The sequence below is a fragment of the Oryzias latipes genome, chromosome 1 (assembly GCF_053564925.1).
Source record: "Oryzias latipes strain Hd-rR chromosome 1, Olatipes_Hd-rR_3.1".
Lineage (NCBI taxonomy): Eukaryota > Metazoa > Chordata > Actinopteri > Beloniformes > Adrianichthyidae > Oryzias > Oryzias latipes.
Window position 1 is genome coordinate 19,831,316 of NC_136237.1, and position 26,524 is coordinate 19,857,839.

General features: G+C 40.7%; 3 protein-coding genes, 1 long non-coding RNA gene and 3 other non-coding genes across 12 annotated transcripts in view; 1 reads left to right on the plus strand and 6 right to left on the minus strand.

Moving 5' to 3' along the window:
* Window positions 1-360: 360 nt before the first annotated feature.
* Window positions 361-13,523, plus strand: chtf18 (CTF18, chromosome transmission fidelity factor 18 homolog (S. cerevisiae)). 2 transcript variants are annotated; one of them, XM_023958286.2, is made up of 22 exons: window positions 361-605; window positions 1,648-1,737; window positions 1,827-1,977; window positions 2,142-2,334; window positions 2,428-2,520; window positions 3,450-3,502; window positions 3,588-3,729; window positions 3,829-4,053; window positions 4,146-4,243; window positions 4,333-4,456; window positions 4,562-4,698; window positions 4,767-4,860; window positions 4,927-5,025; window positions 5,153-5,283; window positions 6,110-6,224; window positions 7,927-8,151; window positions 8,231-8,380; window positions 8,619-8,749; window positions 9,671-9,815; window positions 9,891-9,986; window positions 11,537-11,606; window positions 13,297-13,523. In XM_023958286.2, the coding sequence occupies exons 1-22, from the start codon at window positions 518-520 to the stop codon at window positions 13,416-13,418; spliced, it is 2,772 nt and encodes a 923-aa protein (XP_023814054.1). In that variant the 5' UTR covers window positions 361-517; the 3' UTR covers window positions 13,419-13,523. The 2 variants fall into 2 exon arrangements, with proteins under 2 accessions (XP_023814054.1, XP_078800304.1); XM_078944178.1 differs by having other exon boundaries at window positions 370-605; window positions 1,651-1,737.
* gng13a (guanine nucleotide binding protein (G protein), gamma 13a) lies at window positions 13,457-17,734 on the minus strand. Its single transcript, XM_023958292.2, has 3 exons — window positions 17,568-17,734; window positions 13,912-14,021; window positions 13,457-13,826 (listed from the first exon to the last, which is right to left on the minus strand). The coding sequence occupies exons 2-3, from the start codon at window positions 14,007-14,009 to the stop codon at window positions 13,721-13,723; spliced, it is 204 nt and encodes a 67-aa protein (XP_023814060.1). The 5' UTR covers window positions 14,010-14,021; window positions 17,568-17,734; the 3' UTR covers window positions 13,457-13,720.
* Window positions 17,735-18,632: 898 nt separating this feature from the next.
* On the minus strand, window positions 18,633-21,107 carry LOC105354397 (uncharacterized). 2 transcript variants are annotated; one of them, XR_013654792.1, is made up of 6 exons: window positions 20,936-21,107; window positions 19,623-19,718; window positions 19,349-19,424; window positions 19,073-19,148; window positions 18,828-18,881; window positions 18,633-18,753 (listed from the first exon to the last, which is right to left on the minus strand). It is a non-coding gene; the product is annotated as an uncharacterized LOC105354397 (long non-coding RNA). The 2 variants fall into 2 exon arrangements; XR_013654793.1 differs by having other exon boundaries at window positions 18,828-18,884.
* Window positions 18,946-19,034, minus strand: LOC111948375 (small nucleolar RNA SNORD60). Its single transcript, XR_002874358.1, has one exon. It is a non-coding gene; the product is annotated as a small nucleolar RNA SNORD60 (small nucleolar RNA).
* Window positions 19,222-19,310, minus strand: LOC144995105 (small nucleolar RNA SNORD60). Its single transcript, XR_013658743.1, has one exon. It is a non-coding gene; the product is annotated as a small nucleolar RNA SNORD60 (small nucleolar RNA).
* LOC111948373 (small nucleolar RNA SNORD60) lies at window positions 19,498-19,586 on the minus strand. The gene has a single exon (XR_002874355.1). It is a non-coding gene; the product is annotated as a small nucleolar RNA SNORD60 (small nucleolar RNA).
* A 3,564-nt stretch (window positions 21,108-24,671) lies between the features above and the next one.
* LOC101161704 (uncharacterized) overlaps window positions 24,672-26,524 on the minus strand; it is a 46,848-nt gene continuing 44,995 nt past the window's right edge. For all 4 annotated transcript variants that reach the window (XM_004066030.5, XM_011477219.4, XM_078944204.1 and 1 more), the window contains one exon: window positions 24,672-26,432. In XM_004066030.5, the coding sequence (XP_004066078.1) occupies window positions 26,336-26,432 (97 nt within the window). In that variant the 3' untranslated portion in view covers window positions 24,672-26,335. The remainder of the gene's footprint in view (window positions 26,433-26,524) is intronic.

Below are 26,524 nucleotides of genomic sequence, written 5' to 3' on the forward strand. Positions count from 1 at the left end.
TATATATATATATATATATATATATATATATATATATATATATATATATATATATATATATATATATATATATATATATATATATGTATGTATATATAAGAAAAATCACAAAGTGAATACTCATAAACAATTGGTTAGAAAAACAACTAAGTAGATTACCCCACAGCGCCCCCCTCTGGATATTTTTTTAGAAACTACATCAACACTCCAAAAACAGTTTATAGTAGTAAGAAGTCAGATATATTTATAAACATACCAAAAATCATAGTTGTATGAATTGTAGAGCTATATTAGGTTAGATTATTTTTTAGTCTATTATTTTCTTTAATAGACAACAGCCAATCAGAGCACCAAAAACTCGCTTAACCCGGAAGTGAAATGTGACAACAAAAAATTGCCGGGAATCTTTACTTAGAGAGCTGCAACGATAAGAACTGAGGAGGAAAATAAGTTAACTACTCTACAATTTAATTCAGAATTTATTTAAAAGTAATTAGCAAACCTTTTAAGCGCCAAAATGGACGAATATGACGAACTGTTCGAGATGGAAGAGCACTTTAATGAGCAGTACGCCGACGAGTTGGAGGTGTTGGCTGAGATGGACGGTGAGTGAGAAACAAACTATATAGAGAGGGGGCAACTGGTCAATGTTTTCATTCAGACAATGAGGATCCTCGTGTAAATCCATCTTGGTAAATACATGAAGTAATTTTACATTTGAATGTGTCTTAGTTTCTTAAGTGTGTTTGGGTCTGATGATGACTGTTAATATAACATTTCATCATCAGTTCACACAGCAGGTGTAATGTTTGACAGGAAAAGAAACAGGCATTACGTCTAAAGCAGGGCTCTGCAGGCTCTAAGTCACATGCGGCTTTTATTCCTCCATTCTGGCTCTTTGGCTTTGAAGAAAGGTGCAAACAATTTGAATAAACATGAGGTTTATAGTTTTGGTTCATCTGTTTAGAGTTAATTAAGTTTTGTCGTTTATGTTAGACGCTTAACATGGCAGATAACTCAGCAGAAATGATGGTAAAAGGTTGGAATTAATGTAAGAGGGGTTCAGTACAAGACAAACATTCTGATTTCAGTTACATGTATAAAAAAGAACATTGCAATGTTATGTTTATATTCAATAGTAGAAAGAGAAACAGAATAAAAATGCACCAAAGTCAGAATTACAGAAAATACCACTTTGACTTTATTTTCTTGCTTTTTTTTTTGTATTTGAAATGGGGTGTATTTTATTTTGAAAAGAACTTGGATTTGCTGCTGTCAATAGTAAAAGGTTATAATTGTTAATAATAACTAAATAAATAAAAGCTTAATACGGTGTAAATAATGTGTCTAAGCATCATTTTTGTAAATAAATGGATTCAAAGCCACAAAAACATCAACATTTTCTGTTCATTTTTTTTCTAAGCATAAAAGTGAGACTTTGCCGCACTTGGTAGGTTTTTGTGAATAAGAAACTGGCCCAAATGGCTCTCTCAGATGACCTCTGCTCTAAACAGATGATTGTTTTGAAGTAGATTTATTCTGGTCAATGGTCTGTTTTTATTTTGCTTAAATCTCTAAAAAATGAGAGGGTTGACTTATTTGTTCTCTAAAGTGATGGCGTCCATCGTGTCTAATTTAATCTCCTAGAAGAATCTGCCAATGCGGCGAAGCGTCTCAAACAGGATGCTGCTGGTGAGATCGCAGACATCGAGCACCTGCTTGATGATAGGCCCATCAGTAAGTTCACTGTGTTTGATTCTTGCTGTCTTTAGGTTTTATTTGACTTTTTTTTTAATTTTTAACAAACATTGCTCCATCTTGTTCAGCTCCTAAAGCAAAGCGGCAGAAGCAGGACGCCGGGGTGGTTAAGCGGCTTTTCGACGCATCGCAGAATCTAGAGGTGAAAGGCACGTCGCAGGTTGATGACATCACTCCACCGTCTTCTCCTGAGCACTATGAACCCAGCCAGCCCTCCAGGTAGGAGAGCTCTTCTATTCTGTTTAGAACAATCACTATTATGAATCAGGACAAGTTTGTTTGGAGGATAAAATGGCCATAGAGGTTCATATCTGAGCAAACAAGAGCAATAAAAGAAGGAAATTCCTTTCAGATGATGTTTTTAAAATGCGTGTTGGTTCTAGGGCTACCTCCTCTGCACTGGACATCAGCGGCTTTGCAGAGATCCCAGAGACACCGAGACGGCCTGCCTCGATGGCGCAGGCCTCCCTGCGAGCGCTGAGGCGACCTCCTTTGGAAGGGGATTACATCAGCGTAACGGATTCATCGGGGACCCGAGTCTACCTCAGAAAGAAGGAGGACACAGGAGCTCAGCAGGTGAACGTCACTCTACCCCCAAAGGGTTTCTTCTACATCTTTTTTGTACCGCATACGGACTTATGCAGAACTTCCACTGTGATGTCCTCACAGGCAGTGGACTCTAGACTGATCACAAACTCCTCCGGCGGACTGGGACTGCTGGCGGTTCCGATTGCAGCACTGAGAGAACAAGAGGCAGAGAGGGTGAGACTCCTTCAGCCGCAAACCCGCAAACAAAAATGAAAATGAGATAAACAAAATGACAAACTGTTGTTCTTATTTAAGGGAAGTTGTTTTGCCATAAACTAAAAGTGTGGTTGTTGTCTTTGAATTATGCATTTAGACCTTTAGTGAGGTCGTTCTTCATCCCTTCTCTATGAAAACACCGTATGAATTTTAAACTAAGGTTCAGGGATGTGTATGCAACAACATAGTTAAAACACGCTCAGCCTATGACACGTTTCCTGTAAAGGCTAGCGGCGCCTTGGCCTCACTCCTGTACGTAGCGTTCTGACTTTCATCAGCTCAACACGTAAACTAAACATAACAGACACAGGAGGCCACATAGTTTCTGCAGAGCAGCAGGAGTGAATTAGCGTAGTCCTGTTGGCCTACAGCCCCTCACATCCCATACTAACATTACCGCTGCAACAAAAATGTGTATTCAAAACGGCACGCTCAACGTATTTGACCTGAGTCACAGACTGGAGGTCTGGTCTGCCTCTGCTGCTTACAGCGCACAGCAGGCTGCTCTGAGCATTCTGAAGGCCTCGGGCAGATTTCATATGAACCTGACGACACAAGAGAGCTGTGCTATGATTGGATAATAATTCCATCAATAAACGTATCGCCAGGATCAAACATTAAAGACATGTTCCCCAACATGGTAAAGAAAACAAAAATGTGTTTAAAAAAAATTCATTTTTTTGTGCTCAGTTGTAGATATGACAGACCTTCAAGTTTTGAGGGATTAATCATCATTTCATTTGTTTAAAAATCCTTATAAAGATTTAAAAATCCCTTATGTGCTCTAAACTGAGGTGCTAGATGACCTAAAATATATATTTGTAGTTAAAAAAAAACATTTTTTAATGCACTAACTTTTAGTATTTTCTGTCCTTGAAATGATGCAGCGCCACCTGCAGGTAGTTGAGGAATCCCAGCGTCTCACCGAGCTGCTTAACAGGTACTTAAGGTTCATGTGCGCCGACGCAAAGAGACCCCACTCCCGTGCGGTTCTGTTGTGTGTAACTCTTGATTGTGGCCCACAGAACTGTGACTGATGCGTTCACTGAGTCTGAAAGCGCAGAAAACGACGAGAATGAGGATCCTGAGAACGGGGAGGGAAAAGCATCCCGGCTCTGGGTGGACAGGTTTTCTCCAGGCCACTACACGGAGCTGCTGAGTGACGATGTAATGAAAGAGTATTCCTCCTGCTCAACCTTTACTGATGTGAACAAAGCTTCCCCTGTTGTCCTTGAAGACGCGTTGAGCTTCACCGTTTTGTTGCAGTTTACCAACCGCTGCCTGCTGAAGTGGCTGAAGCTTTGGGACACTGTTGTGTTCGGACGGGAGAGGAAGACCCGAACCGCTCGCTCGGACAGACAGACGGCCAATCAGAACTCATTCAAGCCCAATCAAGGCAACCAGACTCAAAACCGCTTCAAGAGTAAGATTGAGATGACCGAGGAGATTCTGGACGCTGAACTGGATCAGTACAGACGGCCCAAATTTAAGGTCAACACGGCGAGGCGTTCTGGTCGTTTTGTTTGGATGATTCATTTGTTGTCCTCTCTTTAAGTGTTTTTTTTATTTTTTTCCGTCTCCAGGTGGCCTTGTTGTCTGGTCCTCCGGGTTTAGGGAAGACCACCCTGGCTCATGTCATTGCAAAGCATGCTGGGTACAATGTGGTGGAAATCAATGCCAGGTTGAACCATTTAGATTAAAACCAGCAAGAATATTTAGTAGAAACTTCCAGATTGTCGTAACCGCAGAGGTTGTGTTTGTCTTCCACAGTGACGATCGAAGCGCGGAGGTTTTCCAGAAACGCATCGACACCGCAACGCAGATGAAGTCCGTTTTAGGTGCCAACGAGAGACCAAACTGCCTCATTATTGATGAGATCGATGGAGCGCCCGCGGTGCGTTCAGGGCAATTCTAGAAATCAGGAAAGACCCACTGGACAGCTTTAGCTGAGTGTCTAAAAAGAGCTTTTGGCTGTGTGTGTGTGTGTGGCGCTCTGTAGGCTGCCATCAACATCCTCTTGGCGCTTCTGAGCAGGAAAGATGGACACGGCGCAGAGACGGCCACTGATGCTATGAAGAAGAAAAAGAAGAGGGAACAGATTCTGCTGCGCCCGATCATCTGCATCTGCAACGACCTGTAAGAAGACGCCGCCACCTTTCGCAGAGTCTGAACATTCCTGTTAAATAACGATGGATGTCTTTCAGTTACACTCCAGCTCTGAGGCCGCTCCGACAGCAGGCCTTTCTCCTGACGTTCCCCCAAACCCAGCCGTCCCGCCTCGCACAGAGACTGTCAGAGGTCAGGACTCGCACGCGGACTCGCGGCCGTGTATTTTCCTTGTGTTTTAAAACTTCTGTGTTGCAGATTTCCAGCCGGCAGGGCCTGAAAGCAGACACAGGAGCTCTGTTGTGTCTGTGCGAGAAGACTGACAACGACATCCGCTCCTGCATCAACACCCTTCAGGTGTGTGTGTGTGTGTGTGTGTGTGTGTGTGTGTGTGGGTGTGTGTGTGTGTGTGTGCGTGGTGGTGAGGGCACAGTGAGAAACAAGCGCGGTGATAACATCGGGGTATTTGTTCTTGGCTGTGCAGTTTCTTTACGGCCGAGGCCTCAAGCAGCTGGACTCCAAAACCATCCAGAGCGTCTCTGTGGGGCAGAAGGACCAGAACAAAGGCCTGTTCCATCTGTGGCAGGAGATCTTCCAGCTGCCACGAACCAAACGGTACACACTTTGTCGCTTTGGCTCAAATTGTTTCTTAAAACAGAGCATCACCCCGTGTTTCAAATTATCCTCATGTCTGAGTCACCTTCACTCAGAACTACAGGCAAGCAGAACCTTTACGAGGCTGTTTTATTCCAAAATATGAAAGGGTCTTTTAAAAGTTCTCAAAATGTTTAGAGAAACTAAGTTAGTCTCAGATTATGGTTAAATGTTCAACATAAAAATTGTGAAATGATGATGTTGAAGAAGCTAAAAGCTGAAGGTCGAACCTCATTAAGAAAAGCAGAAGAAAGACTCTTCAAAAGTACCTTCCCAAAATCATTTAGTCACTTTTAGCAAAACATTGCCCTCTTAAACTGTCTGCACAGTTTATCTTTAGCGTGTTTATGTCAGCTTAGTGTGTAACCCTTGTGCTATCCTAGGCACTTTAACATTGGGAGTTGGGTCATCTAGACCCACTAGACAGTGCTCTGAACCTTTTTTCTTCAATGATTTGTGATCTTCACTGGTGTCCATGGATTACATGAAATCTTTCCACCTTTATCCACCTTTGTCATGGTAGGGAGAACACGTCAATGGAAGGGTGGGGTCATCTAAGATAGTACAAGGCTTAAGGGAGTTAAGGACAGAAATGATCACAGAGGATCAAATCTGTCCAGCTGCTTGGCTCACATTGCTCTGTATTTCACAAGTTACACACATACAAGCAGTGAGGGCAAATCCTTTTAGGAACAAAAACAATCACACACCAACTAAAGCCTTCTTACAGTTAGATTTCAAACTTTTGAACTCTTGCTGTTTTTTTAAAATTCTTTTTTGTTTTAAGGAAACGTATTGGTGAGGCCTTTGAGGAGGTACCTGGTTCAGGAAGCGGTGCTCAAAGGTTTCAGCACATTCTTCATCTAGCTTCATCCAGCGGAGAGTATGAGAAAGTGTCGCAGGTAAAGAACCCATTTTTTTGACTATGTTGTGATTTACCTTTTCACTTTTAGCAGATGCTTTTCTCCAGATCTGATTACATTTCCTTTTTTCTTTGAAACACCTGAGGGCGGTGTGAGATCAGGGGTTTTGCTAAAGGTCCGTGTCGCCTGGGATTTGAACCACTGAATTACCAATTTGCAGAATTTAGTGTCAATCTATCCAGTTAATAATATTTTTAACAGATTCTTAAAGACAATGTTTTTTTACGGAAGCCCAAAATGGCCTAGCCTGCTTTTTTTTGCCCGTTTTCTCCCGATAACAACATCTGCTGTCTCGTTATCGCCACAAAAACAATTTTTTTCTTACAATAAAAGACCAAGTCCAGAGTGACACGCAGTCCTTTCAGCTCACTCCTCTCATGCATCGTTCTGTAACCGTGTAAACGGCCTGATCGCCTCATCTGGTCACTGATTAAATCGAAAACAACTGCAATGAACTGCAGTCGCCTGCGCAGCTGCAGCCGCGCCAACCTTCTCCTCAAATGACTGATTTGAATGTTGTTTATGATCGACAACATCAGCACAATCTCCACCTGAAGGCAGACCACAGTGAAATTGATCAATTATAAATGGTTTTCTGGTGTTTGACTTTTTCTCTGACAAACTGCTTAGTTCTGGAAATAACACAGTATTGTAGCGGACTGAGTTGAGTCGGGTGGCTGTTTATTGGCTGAATAAGGGAAATACAGGGAGGGGGCTGGTGCATGAGACGGAATTGAGGCGTTTGAGGAGTGTAGCTCCACTAATAAATCAAAAATGGGCTAAAAAAACAACTGTTGTTGGGAGTGTTTCTGCTGTTGATAGTTGTTGGTGTGAGCTGTACGGCGTTGGTTCCCGCCTGGAATGACCACAAAATAAAAGACTTAAACAGATTACATCGCCATATCTCAGTGCGGGAAAGGGAGAGAGGTGCGCTACAGTATATTCTTCATTATTTTGTCATCAGGACTAAGCAAAATTATCGTGATTTAAAAAAAAAAAAACTGCGCGATTCCGAGGTTTTTAGTTTTTGCAATGGAAACTAATAAAGTTTGAAGACTTTAGCAATGTGCAGAAATTACAAATATTGTAAAACCACAAAGTTTTTACAGCTAAAGATATTGGAATAACCAATTTAAAAACTAACAGAACAATCCAGAAGAGATGTTTCGTTTAGAAAAGAAAATCTGTGAAATAGAATGCTGGAGGATTACAACAAACATGCAGACCTTCAAAATAAAATACAAGGAATTTGAGATCACAAAGTTATTTAAAGTCAGCAGAGTCCACATGGAGCTTGAATGAGATTGACTTTCATTATATCTAATAATATATTATTCATTTCACATATTTGTTGAAATTATTATTATTTATTTGCTTTTGTTTTGTTCTGTGGGATGATGAGAACTGTTTAAATTAAATTAATAATGATGTATAAATAAATGCCCCCGTTGTAACAAGTACAACTTCAAGAAGCTGGGATTGAATAAACAAAATACACTCCTTGTTTAGTTTAGTTTAGTTTTTGTTATTGAATAGGAAGTTACCGTGTTTGAAAATGTCTTCTTTTCCTTTAGCAGCTGTGTGTGCATAATGTTACATTTTGCTTTTGATCATTGTGGACCTTCTAAAGTCCCATCCATCCACCACAAACGCCACTTTTAACTGGATGCTGTTCCTTCAGGGCCTTTATGAAAACTTTTTGTCCATGCGGGTGAGGGACCCCAACCTCCAGAGCGTCTGCGAGGCTCTGGACTGGCTGCTGTTCTCAGACCGGTTAAACCAAGAGATTCTGCGCGGCCAGAATTTCTCTCTGATGAAGTACCTGCCCTTCCTCTCCGTCACCTTCCACTTCCTGTTCGCCCACACGACTGTTCCCCGCATCAGCTATCCACACGGCCACCACGAGGTAGGAAACTCCCTCCACGTGCAGATCCTCAGATCCTCACACAGAAAAGGTGCAAACGTCGCTGTTTGGTTGTGTCCAGGCGTCCTCTCGACTCCTCAGCAGCAGAAACGCCCTGTCCACCATGCTGGTGGACATCCCAGCAGCCATCAGGACCAGGATCAGCCAGCTCACCCTGACCCTCGATGTCCTCACCCTGCTCCTCGACATCATCTGTCCGAAGCTTCGGCCTGTATGTAAATCGCACCTTTACGGTCCTGATCTGACCTTTGAGTCGGTCATTTCCATCCTGTTGGCTCCAAAATTATTGTTTTGCACATTTACCACAGCAAGTTGATGCAGTGTTGAGGACAAAAATCAACTCATTTTGGTCAAAATAAATGCAGATTTTAGTGAAAGTAAACAGACACGGCATAAAGTCCAAACTAATGCAGTTCGATCCTTTTTTTTTTGCACATCTTTTCCTGCAGGTGAATCCACAGCTGTTCAGCAGCAGAGAAAAGGAGCAGATGCGCGAGCTGATCAGCACCATGCTGGCCTACAACCTCTCCTACAGGCAGGACCGCACACCCGAGGGCCAGTACACCTACATGCTGGAGCCGTGAGTGCACACACAGATGTGGAGCAGATGTGTGTGTGTTTTTGAGGGGTGTTGAAGGTTGCTGCTGCTGTCCCGCTGCTTTCCTACACAGAGGCTTAGAGCATAATCCCCTCCGCACCTGGCTGATTCAGGCTTGTCTGTCGCGGCGCTGAAAGCGTGTTGGCAAACAAAGCAGCACTAGTGGGGCGCAGATGGATGGATTACAGAAGCATAATTAGGAGGAAAGACGGATTGTTTTTAAAGCAAAAGATCTTGGAAAAAACGAAAGTGTGGTCAAGGAACGGCGTGGGAGACCTCAGACATGGTGGACGGAGAAGAGGCGGGCGGCCACGATGGCTCCTTCCTGCAGGCTCGCTGTGACAAAGTGCTGGTCACCAACGACTGGTGCCTGCCGCTGGTGCTGGCTCTGCTGCTGCTGCTGCTCATCTACACCTTCCTGTACCTGCCTTCTCTAGAACACAGGAACACCACCCACAGATAAGGAGGAGACCCTCAGGATCACGGAGCTGGACCCCACCGCTCTGCCCCTGGACGGGATCGCTCAGATCCTGATCGAGGTCTAAATTTTAGAGGAATTCTGGGAGACTTGGAGGGATGACAAAGCTCATGATGTTTTCTCAGTGCTGGATGCTGACCACATTTTCTATAACATAACTTTTTTTTAAAGTAAAATGAGATGAAAATAGTTTGTAAAAATCACCTTGACAGTTAGAAATGAATAGAAACAGCCTTTAATGCCAGGTTGATGCATCTATTACCGTTTAATGTGTGTTTTCTTACACTTAAGGCTTTTAAAGGGTCGTTTGAGTGAAACGCTTCTCATTTGGGTTTTTTCCTCCCAATCATGTTGGAACTTCTAAGCAGATTAAGGTTTTAGACTGAAAGTAAACTGGCGTTCAGATTATTTCTTTGCGCTCGCAGACGAGTGGAGGAGGTGGCGAGGTTTCCGGGTCTGCCGCCGCGCCGCCAGCTGACCTACCAGGCCAAACAGACAATCAGCAGGGAGATGGAGCTGGAGAAGATGAGGAGAGCCGAGCAGCTGATACTGCAGCGCAACCCGGCTGGGGTGAGGCGCCGAACGAACAGATGGCGTTGTTTTTCCTGAGCTGTTGTTCCTTAACCTGAGTGCGCCCGTTCGCAGAAGAAAGAAGAAAAGAAGAGTGCTGCTCCCGCCGCCATCAGGAACCACCAGCAGAGGTTGGAGAACATCGTCAAACAGACAACGGTGGAGAGCAGGGTGAGCCGCGTTCTCTCCTGCCCTCAGGTTTTCCAGAGGTTTCTTTTTTCCTCTTTTATTGATTACGTTTTAGGTTTAAAAGTCATTTAAATGGCACTCATCGCAATTCTGCTCTCTTATTGTACGTTCAAGTGAAGATTTTATCTGCTACATACTGAAAAACTCCTCAAGATTGGCACAAACCTATTACCAGATGAAAATATATTGTGCACATGTAGTGACAACCCCCCCAGAAAAAAAATGATGACATCACAGCGGGCGAAACCATTCATCAAAAGAGACTGAAATTTCTAAGAAGAAAAAAAATCAAAAAGCACCAAGGAATCCAGCTTAAGTCTACAACCACAACTAAAGTTTTATTGACCTTTGACCCCAGGAAGAAGCCACAGTCTTGAATTTTCCAAAAAATAATGCCCTTTTGTACTTTTTACAAATGTAAAATCATTTTAACTATCACCTGGAGCATAATTGGGAAGTGACTCAGAAAAATGTTTTGGTTTTACAATTTGTAGGTTTTAAAAGTGTCCGCGTGCTGAGCTTGCAGAGGAGGCGTTACCTGTTGTTTGCATATTTTTACAGGAATATTTTATCGTTAACAAAAAGTGTTACCAAAGAAATCCAAAAATGTACTTTTCCAGAGTCTTCTGAAAATTACATAGACCTGTTCGTTACCCCCAGGCGACCAAAGCATATAATGGTTGCTATGGAGATGAAACAACAGAAAACCTGCCATTTTGAAAAAGATATATATTTGAATGAATTTATCCCATGACCAGGTTTGCAGTGGCAGAAGGGGCAAAAGGGGGCAAAAGGGGCTTGTTGCAGCCACTCACCTATTGAGGATGGGTTAAAAAGGCGGCTCGCGGCTTTAATTTAGTCTTTTATTTAGTTACTTTATCGTTTAAGATGGAGTCACTACAGCAGACATGTGGCCTAGATCAGCGATGAACACATTTATGTTAATTTTTCCTCAAAGATCAATTCCTGGTGTGGGAAAAAAAAAACATTTGTGTTTTGATCCAGTAATAAGATTTACTTTGTATTTTCTTTCTTAAATTTAATGAAAAATTCATCAGTAAATGTCCAAGTGACCCATAAAAAACCCAGAGAAATTAAAACCAAGTTTTACTTGAAGAATAAAACTCGATAACCAGCTGATGTCAAATTTCTAAGAACAAAAACAAAATGCATCACAACAATAAAATAATAATAGAAAAAGAAATTAAAATGGAAAAATCTAACTTAAGACAGATGGGAAAATCTTAAAAGCAGCAGCTAAAACTGTAGCTCCCCTCCCTCCTCTTCCTCATCAGATGTGTGTTATCCTGTACATGCAACCAGAAATAATCTCTCTGGGGGGGAATCTGAGCCCCCCTGGTGCTCTGCAGGTTTGTAATTGCTCAGGAAAAGAGGTCGGAGCCTCTAAGGGGCAGAAATGAAGTTAATGGGAAGCCGCTGGGTCACCATCCTGGATGGTTAAAGTAGGCTAATAAGAGCTTCACTGACTTCCTGACTAACGCCGTCCCTCTGTGCCTGTTTGCTTCCTGCAGCCCGAGGTGGATTTTTTTGGCCGCGCTGTCGCCCCCAAACCTCAGAGACCTCAGCCTTCATCAGACACAGGTGATGTAGAGCCGCATCAGAATGAAGGTTCTTAACCACGGCTGAGGTGAAAATGACTCTTCACATGTCATGATTATGTTACATGTTACATTAATCTGGTGTTCTGCTGGCAGCGAGCACACACTGCTGAAGAACTGCTGCTGGTACCACCACACCCTTATTCAACTGTCCTAATTGGACCCTAAGAAGCTCTAACGTTAGGGGAATGTTGTTCTGGACCTTTCAGCATATCCCAGGTGGTTTGGCAGAGATTTTTACACCAGATCTCCTTCCTGACACAATCCTGGATTTTATTTTATAAAATCCAGGATTGTGTCAGGGCTGGAGTCCAGTACAGCCCAGTCCTCATTTAGCTTTTTAAATGAAGATGCCAAAGCATCATTTCCAAACGTATTTCTTCCATTTTCTTTTTCTACTTCCATTGTTTTCCTGGTGTTTATTCTCACATTCTGGTGTCAAATCATTTTCAACAAAACATGTTTTTTAGGAAATCTTTGCTGTTGTTCACTAAAGGCTAATTGGGGAGATTCCAAACAAGAAGTAAAGTTACAGGCTTTTACTTTTCCTTCTTCGTTTTTATTTCACCTAATCTGTTTTTTTTGCCCTACAGTTTCCAAACATCAAACTATTTGTGCCATAAAACACACTCCACCTCATTTTGCTTCTGGTTCCAAACAATTTCTGTCAATCAAGTGGAGAATTATTGTTTTTGAACACGGCAGATTAACAACCACATCACGGGATTAGGATTCAAAAACAACCCTAATTAAAAAAAAAAAGGTCATAATGTTTAGAGTGAACAGTGTTATAGATTTTTACACTTTTTGTGACTCAGTGCTGCAGTTTGACGTCTGGTTCACACAATCTGAGTGTAGAATGGAAAGATTGATCTAAAAAGAATTGTCACGTAAAAAAGTGACAATTAAAAATGTTTTTAAACCTAAAAGAATCCTAAAATAAACGTTTTGATAAATGAAACACAAAAATCTAAAAGGACAAAACAAAGAAATGCTTACTTTGCAGTCTAAATGACAAATTAACTGGAGTTTATTATTTATATAAACTCCTCATGACTTTTAGATTTAGATATTAAATTGTTCTTTTATCATTTAAATACATTTATTATAAATGTGAGTTTTTTTGTCTTGTTTTTAGCAGGTTTCTCTTTGCATTTTTAAGGACAAGTTAACACCACTCATCTTTACAAAGTGACTTGTTTTATTACTTCACTATAAAAATCTACCAAAATAGGCTCATTTGATTTAAAGGCAAATAAAACTGTAACACATCTGTGTTTATTACACATTTTTTACCTAAATTTGTTGTTGTAGCTCTGCCAGTGCAAAAAAAAAAGGAGCTGAACTAAACTGAAACTTGAGTAAAATCATTTAGTGAATCAGAAACCGGAACGGGGCAAAAAGGTGAATTTTTAATAAACTACCGCCGCTCTGCAGAAACTATGTCCTAGAAAACAACTGTTGTTTTTTTTATTTTGACTAAAAACTACATCGTTATTAAGAGACCACTGAGAAAGCCTTAAAAATAGATTAGAAGATGATCAAAGTGGGGCTTTAACAACCAGATCGGTTCAAAAAGTTAATCATTTTTTCCTGAATGTAATGTGTAGAAGCTGTAAACCATCAGCGTTTTCTTCAGGTGAGTGTAAAGGAGGCGTGTCCTCTCCCTGCAGGTGAGGGGTGTGCAGTCCTCTCCATGGGAACTGCTGTGGGCAACAGCGACGTGTGGTTCCGCTTCAACGAGGGCATGTCCAACGCCGTCAGGAGGAACGTCTACATCAGAGAACTACTGTGACCCCGCCCCCCGTTCGTTCAAATCCATCCACAACTCCCTTGTTAGTTTAAAACAGTCTTTATTTGGGTTGAGAGTGTAAAGAGCCAATAAAAGGGTGTCGACAAACATTTCTCAAAGCTCTAGAAAGCTACTCGGTGCTAAACACGCACTCGCGCTCACACGCACACACTTTGGGAACAGCATTCGGGGTAAATAAATAAAAAGAGTTATAGCCGTGATGTGTGAGAGTTAGTGCAGCGAGGCTGTGTGAGAGTGCATGGTAGTCCTGGTGGCGTGCATCTGTGACCGGCCGTGCGTGATCATCAAAGGATCACGCATTTGCCCTTCTCCACCCAGGGGTTGGCGCGCATCAGTTCAGGATTCAGGAAGGGATCTTCGCAGACGCAACCCTCGATCCACTTCACCAGCCTGCAGAAACACCCACTCACAATGTCAGGGGGGGGCGGGGGGTGTGAAAACGCACAGCCTGTGTGTCTAGAGCGCAGACACTCACTCTGTGACGGTGATGGAGGATTTCTCTCTGTTGATGGCCAGCTGATACTGAAGGCTTTCAACTTCCCTCTTCATCTGTGGGACGTCCAACTCTTCCATGGTGCTGCTCCTCTGCAAACACACAAGAACAAATGACTCCATGAAAGCAGAGTCTCTCTTATAGCTTGAAAACATGGAAACAAAGTATATATATTTCTCATGGAAGCGTGTTGGATTCAATAAAAACAACTGTTTTCGGTTCATAGTTTTTTAGTGCTTTTCGTGCTAATATTTTTAAGAACTACAAAAGGAAAGAACAACAAACAGGTTGCACTCAAACCTCATCTGTTCATGACAACTGTAAGATGAGCTGCTGTTAAAAAATGAAAAGTCATAATGTGTCACAGACATGATTTGTGTGTTTTTGTTCTTCCTACATTAACCACAAACATTAAAAAGCAAAACAAAAACTACAAAAATTAAATCTTAGCACAAAAAATAGCCTGAAATACAAAAGATTTGGTACGAAGAACAGAAAAAATATTTGCACGAAAATCACAAAAAAGCCACAGAAACAAAAAAATCAGCTCAAAAATAGCCTGAAAAACACAAAACATTTAGCACGAAATACATGGAAAAAAATTGGCACAAAAAAAGGTAACAAAAAATTAGCACAGAAAAAGCAAAAAAACGCCAAATTTTGCACAAAATATACGACAAAAATGAGCGCACATATAAGAAAGGCACACAAAAAAATCAGCACAAAAACGCAACAGGTGTAGCACAAAGCACACAAAAAATGTTTTGCAGGAAAACCAAAAGCAAGCCACAAAAACAAAACATTAGCACAAAAAATAGCCTGAAAAACACAAAAATTTTGCATAGAATAAAATTCGCACTAAAACCAGCACACACAAAAAAAGCCACAAAAACAAAAAAATTGAATAAAAGCAGTTTTAAAATTTTATTCTATGGAATACAATATGCTATGATAATTTGAGATTTTACAATTTACAACTTTAAAGTATATTTACCATTATAAAACTAAATATTGAAAGTGACTAACACATTGTCATTTTTGACCGAAATAAGAGAAACAATCTCAGTTTTCAGGTCCCAGCAAACGACATCTGGAGCATCTGCTTCAAAGTTCAGCCCACTGTATTTTCATGGGAGAGTTTTCTAGAGATTATATTTTGTAGGGAGGGGTTATTTAGTGTGCTCCTTTCCCCTCAAACCCATAATCCTTTGCCCATTTCCATCAGCTGTGTTTTGGGCGTGGGGTCATCATACGTTACACATTCACTTTTTTTTCCTGCAGCATTTTCTGCCACCGTTAGGTTTAGAAATGCTCAGAAAACTGCCCCACCAGTGAACATAATGAAGTTCTAAAGTATTAGAATAACAAAATGCAAGTTTGATGAGGATTAGTCAGTTGACGCTTGAATATATTTCCTGCTACGGAAAGAAAAAAAATCCCTCATGTTTTTGCTTTCAAGTAAAGTAAGGTACTTCTGGAGCCAAAGTACTTTGGTGTGCATTTGCATTAATAGGAGCTAAAGGGCTAAAAGCAGACACAAGGATTTACAGTTTGATGAACACAATTTGTACTATTCACATCTAACAGATGTTTGTCAGGTTTTTTAAACTACCTGCTCAGAACCTAAAAGAATTTGTTTTTTTGTTTGTTTTTTTCATTATGAGATTTTAAATAATCTCATAGGAGGACGTTTGACGGTGAGATGCACTGTTTTATCAACCAAATCTGTTCAATTTAGGATGGATCTTTTAGTGTTTTGTGAGTGTAACAATTCGATTTGTATCATAGTTTGCATTTGCTGATCCAATTCATAGTTGATATTGGTTCATTTTGAATGTTATGATTCACTGACCTAAGATTAATCCAGAACATCTTTAGCCAAAAATTCAACCAGTAGTGAATACACAGAGATAAATACCTGGTACTGAACAGTGACGTTTCCTGATTCCTTGTATGTCTTGCAAGATATTCAAGTGTAAATCAAATATGTGTGCAAACAAGTAAACAAGAATTTAGGTAAATCCATTCCCATTTTAGTTTCTTAAGGTTCATCCCACACCAAAATAATCCAAAGGGAACTTTATTAGAACATTCTAGGACACTGTATGGTCACATGTCTTTGGTAAATTCAATGTCTGTCCACACATTGAACTGGAATGACGGACAGATCATTTTTTGCTGCATCATGTTTGTTGTCTGCTGTGATGGTACTTGCCTCTTTGGATCAAATTTCATGAGATCTGCTCCACATGCAAGAAACATCCATCTTTAGAAATAATTAGGGGGGTAGGATAAAAACTATTTGGCGATACATCGCGATACTTCATTTGGCTTTACTTGTAAGTGCTGTAAGGACGATATTTATTTAACCATTGTGCTATCCTAAGCACTTTAACATTGGGAGTTGGGTCATCTAGACCCACTAGACAGTGATCTGAACCTTTTTTCTTCAATGATTTGTGATCTTCACTGGTGTCCATGGATTACATGAAATCTTTCCACCTTTATCCACCTTTGTCATGGTAGAGAGAACACGTCAATGGAAGGGTGGGGTCATTTAAGATAGCACAAGGGTTAAGTGGAAAACAAGAGTCAGACGCTGAAGGACGCTCATAGTAATTAACCCTTGTGCTATCTTAGATGACCCCACCCTTACATTGACTTGTTTTTCCTACCATGACAAAGGTGGATAAAGGTGGAAAGATTTCATGGAATCCATGGACACCAGTGAAGATCACAAATCACTGAAGAAAAAAGGTTCAGCGCACTGTCTAGTGGGTCTAGATGACCCAACTCCCAATGTTAAAGTGCCTAGGATAGCACAAGGGTTACACCCCTGACCGCTGGTTGGCAGCGTTTAGCACCTCTAAGGGTTAATGGCAAACGAAGTGTACATTATTGTTGGTTAAGGAACGTTCATTCTATTTTTTTTCCTTTTACAGAAAAATATTTTATTGTGCTTATCAACAATGTTGACTGGTCCCTTTAAAAATATCTATATTTTAAGTTACCAGAATAAAGCACTATAGATTTGCTTGGGTAAAATCAACGTGTATATAAGATACAGTTGCAATGCTCAACATTGTGAACAAACACAAACAAATTCATTACATAAAATGAATTTGACCATTTTATTACATTGAAAGGCGTATTAATAATCAGGTACAGTTTTCTCTAAGATATACTCTTGAAAAATAGACAAAAACAAAATCTGTTCCGGTACAATATGGTGATATGTATCTATCGTGGGACGTGTGTCAGGATTCGTATCGCATCGCCAGACTCTTGCCGATACACACCCCTAGAAATAATGATGCACAACCAAGTTGTCCTCCATTATCCATGGCTGTTTAGCATTGTTTACCTACGCTGTAAGAGGACACATTCACTACCACCACCCCTCCTCCTCCTCTCATCTCTTCATCCCTCTAATGGATCTAAGTAGGTCGGCTGCCGCTGCCTGTCTGAACTCCAGCATCCATCCCCTCCCCGCTGGTCCATGACAGGCCCTTCCTTCATCCTGGGGCAGGAGCATCCCTCTTTCCGGTCTCCATCCCCCGATCCTCCGCTCCGAAAAGGCGAGACGGTGTGTTCCCAAAAACAGAGAGAAGGAAAAGAGTAGAGTGGCTCTTACTTACCGTCGGGCCTGTCGTACAGGAGCGCTGTCGGGTTCCGTGCGACGCTGGGAGGATGCAGAGCGGGCTCTGACGGAGTCCGGAACCGAGCGGCGGGGGAGTAGGAGGCTGTGAGCGGAGCGGAGGAGCGGGGGCACTCCCATGCGCTCCGCTGTGCTAGCGACTGGAGGAGGGATGCGCAGGAGGAGGAGGAGGAGGAGCACCCGCCGCCTACTTTGACAGTCAAAGAGGGCTGGAGCACAGAGCGCTTCAGCACGCAAATGAAAGAGGCGAGCTGCGGCAGGAAATCACGCAAATGAGGGCGTGATCCACGAGGAAACTGACACGCGAGGTCTTCTGGATTCAAGCGCGAGGCAACGACCAAATGATACTTGAGATACAGGAGCATTAAAACGTATTTATAAATATTTACTTTGTATAACAGTAAAAAAAACTGCAACCATTTTTTAAAAAACAAAATTCCACTCTTAAAACACTTTGTCCTCCATAATTCTGAGCTTATTCACGATGGGATGTTTTTAGGTTACTTTTAGGTTATAGTACTTTCAGTTTAACCCCATTGTTTTTTAATCCTAAATTAAGATAACCCAGACAAAAGTTAGTCACCTTTCAACATCAACGTTGGGTTAAAAAAACTATTTGGATTATTTTCAGTGTTTCTTTTTTTGGTCCACCAGATGAATGTGACTCAAACATTCCTCCAAGGTAGCAGGAATGAAAATTATATTTGTCACGTTCAATTTACATTTTTCCTTTGAAATATTACACAGCTAGTACAAGTTTTGTTTGTTCTAGGTTACACAGACTACATTTCTATACATACTTAGCAAAACCATCATTCACTGATTATTTAAATGTGCCAGAATATAACAGCTGTTTCTATGCTCACTTAAGTAATATTTTACTTCTAAAGTAATATTTCTGAACGCTATACAGAGTACAACCCCACCCAGGAGATCGTCTACAAGAAATCTCTGCAGTACTTTTACACAGAGCTTCTCATTTGTTTAGGTAAATATGTGGTGAGCTGCTATTTGACTCTACTGAGGAAAACAAATGAAAAGAGAAAAGGTTTTAAAATAATCTTTATTGAGAACTCAAAATCATTGTTTTGGAAAGAAGTCCAACAGCTCTGAGATGACGAGACGCTTATGGAGCCAAGATTTCAGGGTTGTGGTCATCAAAAAACCTGCAACAGAGTTATGATCGTCACCATGAAGATCAAACCATACAACACACACACACACACACACGCAAACTTACCACTTAAATGCTGCCATATTTATCCCTCTGCAGGGTGAGGATCTTTGGCCACATCTACTAAAGAAAAGTTCAGTCAATCCAACAAAGTAAAACCTGCATCCTTAGTGGAGAACTGCAGCAGCCTCAGAATGAAGTTAGAATCAGGAGCTGGAGTTCAGCTCTCATAGTAGGTGTCAGAAAAGTTTGTTTAGATTGTCATCACTGGCAGAAAATGTTTACAAGTTTACTGACATGTTCAGACTCACCTGCTCTTAGAATGAGCCTTCTCTGCAGAACTCATCCATACTGCTGCTCAAGCTCTGGGGTTTTATCATCCCTGAACTGAATAAAAAATACACGTTTGTAAGAAATTAGGCAGAAAGCAGGAGTAGAAAGTGCATAAACATTAATAATGCAGCCTCAGGTGAAGGTTGGAATCAGGAGCTGGAGTTCAGCTCTCATAGTAGGTGTCAGAAAAGTTTGTTTAGATTGTCATCACTGGCAGAAAATGTTTACAAGTTTACTGACATGTTCAGACTCACCTGCTCTTAGAATGAGCCTTCTCTGCAGAACTCATCCATACTGCTGCTCAAGCTCTGGGGTTTTATCATCCCTGAACTGAATAAAAAATACACGTTTGTAAGAAATTAGGCAGAAAGCAGGAGTAGAAAGTGCATAAACATTAATAATGCAGCCTCAGGTGAAGGTTGGAATCAGGAGCTGGAGTTCAGCTCTCATAGTAGGTGTCAGAAAAGTTTGTTTAGATTGTCATCACAGGCTGTAACCTGCTCTCATGCAAAGGCAAAGTAGACTCACCAGCAGCTCTGTGACTGATCTGATGCAAGAGGGATTCTGCCAGCTTCATCTTGTCACGCGCTGTCATCTTCATCATCCTCGTATAATCCAGCCACCCTTGTGAGAGGACCAAAAGAAAGGAAATTGAATGAACATGACAAATGTTTAGATTTTCTTTATACTGCTAAAACTCCTTAAAAAATCTATATAAATTCAGGCGGATCACAACATCAGATGTCTAAATGTAGAACTTCCTCACTGCAAAGCTGGGCTTTGTCTTATTTTATTTTACGTGTAGTACAACCCCGAAGCAATAGGGGGCAGCACTCACCAACCTACAACCTCTGCAGCTCTCGTCTAGAAGCTGAAAGACTGAACTGCAGGCAAACGGTGAAGCAAAAGGCTATAGCCCATCTGTATATTCTGTGTTTTTACTTTAATTAATTTTATTATTACGCAAAACATACGTTATGTCGTAATATTGTACATAAGCTTTTACTTTTTCTATTTTTGCACATTTTGAACAACCTTCATTCTTTTGCACATTGCTGTCATTCTTCTTCTCTGCTTTTTGAACTGCTGTAGCAATTTAATTTCCTCAATGTGGGATCAATAAAGAATATCTCTATGTCCGAATTCCCATCTACTCCATAAGTACTAAAAAACTAGAGCGGGACTTTCTAGTGCCCTGGATTTGTAAACGTAGCGGCTGTAACTGAGTTGTCCAAGTTTGACCTCATCTTTACTACAAGTTAATTTAAATTATGTAAAAGTTAAACTCAAGCTTTGGCTTCGGCGTGTCCATGTGCCTTGCTTGTGAAAACATTTTTAGGAAATCTTTCCTTTCTGCCAAAGCAGTGGTTTGTAGAATCTGCAGCAGATTTGAATCTGTAAATTAAGGCTGTGGATTCTCAATTAATGTAGAAAAGAGGGGAAACAAACAATGAAATAATATAATAATGTGTGCGATTTAAACCGATTTCTGGAAATTAATATCAAAACGCAAAATACAATTGACAAACTATTATTTTGTCAGGCTTACATTTTAAAAAACTAATTTTACCTAATGTTGAAAACGGTTTACATGACTACATATTCACACTAAGTACAGCTGGAGGTTTCAATAGTAACTTATAAACTCTTAAATTTCAAACACAAAACAAAAGCAGTTACTAGCCTGAAAAAAAGTTTATGAAAAATCTCTCTTTTTAACGTTTCGTTGTAAAAAATGTGCTGAAAGTTTTCTAGTCAGCCTAACCACCACGTGTCACACAGCGCTGCAGGGAAGCAGAACGTGTCTGTGGCAGGATTTCGCTCGTACAATCTGTACTCACTTGCTTGACTCTTGATTGGTATCTGTTCCAAGGCATCATCTTAGACCTTGTTTACAAAATGAACGAAGGAATAAACTATAATCTACACATAAATGCTGAGGACACCAGCGCAGCAACACCATCCACGCCGCGTGCTTAGCAAAAGAAAGGTAACCGGAAATCCTTGTTGTTTAAACTTCGTCACTTCCGATTGACAAATTTACACCACAAACATTTAGCTAAAGGATACAAAAGTTGCTGTAATACATATTTTATAGTTGCTCTTAATTTAAAAATAGAAAAAAATAGACAATTCCGTCTGCTCGATAAAAATAAAAAGCAGAATCTCTTGGCATTAATCAAGGGCAGTCCCCAGGAATGGACTTTCGTAAGGACCTCTTCTTGAGAATCATGGGAGTTGTTGTTTTTGAATTGATCATATAATCCAAATTGCGCTCGGAGAGCCGCAAAAGGAAAAAGGTGTCAGTGAATTCATGTTTATTATCCTCCATTCAGGTAAGAATCGTTTTGTGTTTACATCAAATGTGATATTTAAGACTATTTTTGTGTTGTTTTTTTACAATGCAGATTTTGTACCAAATAAAATCGGTTTCTGAGCATCACTTTTCAGCCGTCCTACCTACCTAGGTAATGGCTTTTACTAGTAACAGCATAACAGCACTAAAAAAAACAGGATAAACAATTGAATTTAAATGTATATAAACTGTAGTTTTTGTCACATGATTGCCAGCATTGTTTATCTAAATTAAAGATGTTGCTATTTGTGATATCAATTTGAACGTGTTTAATCTTTGAACTAATTCCAGGTTTAACGTGGTATTTCAAAGTCTTTGTCCTATCAGTTTAGTTTTTCAAATGTTTTTAAGGTTTTATCATATATACATCCTGTACATGTCAAAGTGGGCAGTTTTACTTTTTTCTTCCATCATGATATCCAGAATGTTGCAGATGGGTGTTTTATTTAGAGTCCTGTTATGCTGATAATGTGACTTTTATACTTTTTAAATCAACCAGAGTGTTTATTTACTGTATTATTCTCAACAAAGTTTTATTTGGGAATTTTTTTCTTCTTCTATCACTTCTGACATTACACCACCAACTACATTGGCTGCATTGAGATGACAATTTGACACAGGGTGTCTTTTATTTTGAAAGGAAGTTGTGTCATAAAATCTAAACTGTTTTTATAATTAAAAAAATCTCTGTTTAATTTGTACCAAGAAAACAGTAGTTTAAAAAAAGTATTTATCATTAAAAAACAGCAAAATAATACTCATCAGTGCCTTATTTTTCTAAAGGGTGAAGTACGACTTTGTGGCTCCTATTCATGGGTTTTGGTCAGTGAGAAATCAACCCGAATAGCTATTTAAGGTTGCAGAACCCTGTTCTAAAGCAAGGTGTCTAGTATAATTTTTTCTGTGAACCTTCAATGTGGACCTGAGCTTTTCACAGCAAATCCAGCAAATCCTTCACCTCTATATAATCTTCCCCTCTGCCTCCTCCTCATTCTCACCAACCATCCTTATGCCCTCCTTCACTACATCCATGAAGATCCTTCGTGCTCTTCCTTGAGGGGACTTTCCTGGCAGGTCCAACCTGGTGGAAGAGTGTCTAAACCGTGGTGTAAACAGATGGATGACTGGAAGTAGTGCAAGCTAGCTTAGTCCGCATCAATATGTTGTTCCGAGCGCACCAACTCTGAGGCAAGTTCCTAATAAACTACTGCGGAGAACTACTGTGCAGAAACTATGTCCTAGAAAACAACACAGGTTTTTTGATTTTTCGCTAAAAACGGCATCATCATAATTACAAGACCTATGGGAACACGTATAGATCAAATGATGATCGGACTGAAACTTGAAGTAATCAAAGATGGCTAAAGTCAGATAGACAGAATGAGTTCAGCTTTTGTTGCTGAATCTTAGAGTTTGGGGGACTTCCTGCAAAGATTTGTGACCTAGAATTCGTATTTGTAAATTTTGCTTTTAGTGAAGCCGAAATTTATGGAGGAGCTACAGCAGGGAAAATAAGTATTGAACACGTCAACATTTCTCTCAAAAAACATATTTCTAATCGATCTATTGACATGAAATTTTCACCAGATGTCGGCATCAACCCAAGTAATGCACACATAGAAAGAAATCCAAACATTTATGCCCATAAATGAAGTTATGTGTAATAAAGTGAAATGGCACAGGGAATAAGTATTGAACACGCTTACTGAAATTTATTTAATACTTAGTGCAAAAACCTTTGTTGGTGATTACAGCCTCAAGACGCCTCCTGTATGGAGAAACCAGTCGAATACATTGCTCAGGTGTGATTTTTGGCCCATTCATCCACACAAACTGCCTTCAAATCTTCAAGGTTCCGGGGGTCTCTTCTGTGAACCCGGATCTTCAGTTCTTTCCAAAGATTTTCAATTGGATTCAAGTCTGGTGATTGACTGGGCCATTCTAGCAGCTTTCTTTTCTTTTTCTTCAACCAGTTGAGTGTTACATTGGCTGTGTGCTTGGGATCGTTGTCTTGCTGAAAGATCCACCCTCTTTTCATCTTCAGCAGCCTGGCAGATGACAGCAGATTCTGATCAAGAATGTCTCGATACTTTTGTCCAGTCATTATTCCTTCAATGATATGAAGTCTACCAGTACCACATGCTGAAAAAAAGCCCCACGCCATGATGCTCCCACCTCCAAACTTGACTCTTGGTATGGTGTTTTGGGGGTGATGTGCGGTGCCATTTTTCCTCCAAACATGTTGTGTCTTATGACATCCGAAGAGTTCAATTTTGGTCTCATCTGACCAGAGTATCTTCTCCCAGAACGTCATGGGTTTATCCAAATGTTGTGTCGTAAACTCCAAACGAGCTTCAACATGCTTCTTCTTCAAAAATGGAGTCTTGCGTGGTGTGCGTGCATGGAGGCCATGGCGGTTGAGTGCATTACTTATTGTTTTCTTTGAAACAACGGTACCTGCTGATTCCAGGTCTTTCTGAAGCTCTCCACGAGTGGTCCTGGGCTGATGGAGAACCCTTCTGATGATTGTTCTGACTCCTCTGTCTAAAATCTTGCGAGGAGCACCTGGCCGTGGCAGGTTTATGGTAATGCCGTGTTCTTTCCACTTCCGGATGATGGCCCAATGGTACTCACTGGAACTTTCAGAAGTTTAGAAATGCGCCTGTAACCAATGCCTTAAATGTGTTTTGCAACAATAAGGTTGCGAAGGTCTTTGGACAGCTCTTTGCTTTTACCCATCATGCAATGCTTCTTGTCTAACACCTTGCTGGTGAGAAACTTTTTTAAAAGACATCAATCAGGACTATACCAGCTGATATTACTTTGCACTAATAGGGGGCAGGTTAACCTTTTGAATACTGACAAACTCCGGCTGCTTTCTTGGCTTGGCAGACCTTTTTACCCCTCCTTTTCTTCATGTGTTCAATACTTATTCCCTGTGCCATTTCACTTTATTACACATAACTTCATTTATGGACATAAATGTTTGGATTTCTTTCTGTGTGCATTACTTGGGTTGATGCCGACATCTGTTGAAAAATTTCATGTCAATAGCTCGATTAGAAATGTGTTTTTTGAGAGAAATGTTGACGTGTTCAATACTTATTTTCCCCGCTGTACATTTACGCTAACTTGAATTAGGATAATCAGAAGGTTGCTGGCATAACCCCAGTGAGGCATCGTCCCAAACAGCTTTGGTTTTAAGGAAGGACAAAAGAAAATAATATTGCAAGATTTAATTATACATTTATTCTGATCACAGCTGTACAGGAATGCATCATCACTGCATAAACACAACCTAAACCCAACCATGGCACAACAGCCGTCACAACTCAACCAGAAATGTACAGGCTAGATCCATTCAGCTCAAATCAACATGTCACCAACATTGTGATTCATGTATAATCATCTGTCTCTCAAATATATCTTTGTTTTTCAAAGAGCATAAAAATACAAGTTGACTCCTCACTGGGATGAAGACTGGGGTTCCATCCACAGTTTGTGGTAAATGAGGGAAACACTAAAATCTGGAGATGGGGAGCCCGTGTCTTACAGCTTATAGGTGGGCTGTAATGGGCTAAAACACGGCCTTTCTATGTTTACAGGAGGACACACACTTTGATTTTTACAGATCATAAAGGGACTTAACTTAGCTTAACTTAAAAGTTACTTTTGAGGTTTTCAACACAAAAGGGCTTAAAGGAGACAATAAAAACTCCTACACATTGCAGAGTAGACTCATTAAAAAAGGACATATGAAAAACACTACAAAGGCACAGAGATTTGTAGAGTTAATGAGACGAACACAAGAGAGAAACGACAGGGGGACGTGGACTGAATGCAGTTTCACTGGGAGACACTAGAGGGAGCTTTAACCTGTTATATAGTTTGATAAACTGTGTCCTAAAGAAAAGCATTGAAATACAGGAGTATCTTTTAAAAACACTTCACTGCAGCGGGACAAAGAGATATACTGCATAGGTGTGCTTGCACAAATGTGTGTCGATGTCAGTATCTGTAGTGTCGAATCGTTTCCACGCAAAACTCAGCACATGACTGGAGCTGAACACCAACCAAGCAAAATGGCAGCAGCATTTGAACATGGGATGCTCATGTCTGTGTGGCCCGTGTGTTAAAACTCATGGAATTTTTTTTTTTAATCTAAGATCCGATCTTTAGAGTCACTACTGTATGAATGAGAGGACACGGAGCAAGGAGTACACACACTCGAAACGACAACAAGATCAGCAACAGCAACAACAGAAACAACGCACGAGTCAGGAAGTTCAGCTAACCGCAAAGCTCCACTCACACAGAGGAGACAGAGAGGTTACAATTCATCTGGAAAAATGCGTCTTTTCAACATTTCAGGAGTGAGACAAACCTAGAAAACAGCCTCTTTCTGTGTGGTATTGATTTTTTTCCACTCCAGTATCTCGTTAGATTGTTGTTGTTTTTTTTCTATCTATCTGGCTGATTATTAGTTTGTCAGAGAAATGATGTGCTTATTTTTTTTGAAAGCCATACGCTTGTTCGACTGTCTCCGTGAGCGTCAAAGTCTGTCTGAGTCAGCTGGAATAAAAAGATGAGCAAAAGAATTGTGCTTCTGGGTCCACACAGCTGCAGTGAGGCTGGGCGGCGGGTGACACGCTGGGCTGCAGAGGTTCGAAGTTGTGTGGGAGGTTGCAGCTGGAGCTACTGCACCAGACAGAAAGGAGCCCCATCCTCAGTTCTGCACAAGGCTACTCAGGAAGCACTTGCAAAAAAACAAACAAAAACAAAACAAAAAGGGAAGCAGGCTACAAATTGCGCTCTCCGCGTTGTTTTCTTCTTACACCTACAGACGATGAGGGACGAGGAGCGGGCTTTGCAGAATTATCACACTTCAGTCCAGCATCGCATCCAGCTGGTCCGCCAAGTCATCAAACATGCTGCCGATGTCATCCAGAATGGAGGCGGAAGCTTTTTTGTCTGAAAGGGAGCTGTGGGATGAAATTTAAAAGATTAGCATCAGGCATGAGCAGTGAAGGAGAATGCAGTAAATCTGAGCCGGAGCTCTGCCTTTATTATTTGA

What these genes read in the sequence shown, in the direction of transcription:
- gng13a (XM_023958292.2), bottom strand. Translation starts at nt 14,009, where the DNA reads ATGGAAGAGTTGGACGTCCCACAGATGAAGAGGGAAGTTGAAAGCCTT. An exon ending in TCCTCCATCACCGTCACAGA is followed by an intron (nt 13,827 to 13,911) that starts GTGAGTGTCTGC and finishes GTGTTTCTGCAG; the next exon opens with GCTGGTGAAGTGGATCGAGG.
- chtf18 (XM_023958286.2), top strand. Translation starts at nt 518, where the DNA reads ATGGACGAATATGACGAACTGTTCGAGATGGAAGAGCACTTTAATGAG. An exon ending in TGCAGCGCAACCCGGCTGGG is followed by an intron (nt 9,816 to 9,890) that starts GTGAGGCGCCGA and finishes GCCCGTTCGCAG; the next exon opens with AAGAAAGAAGAAAAGAAGAG. An exon ending in TCAGCCTTCATCAGACACAG is followed by an intron (nt 11,607 to 13,296) that starts GTGATGTAGAGC and finishes CTCTCCCTGCAG; the next exon opens with GTGAGGGGTGTGCAGTCCTC.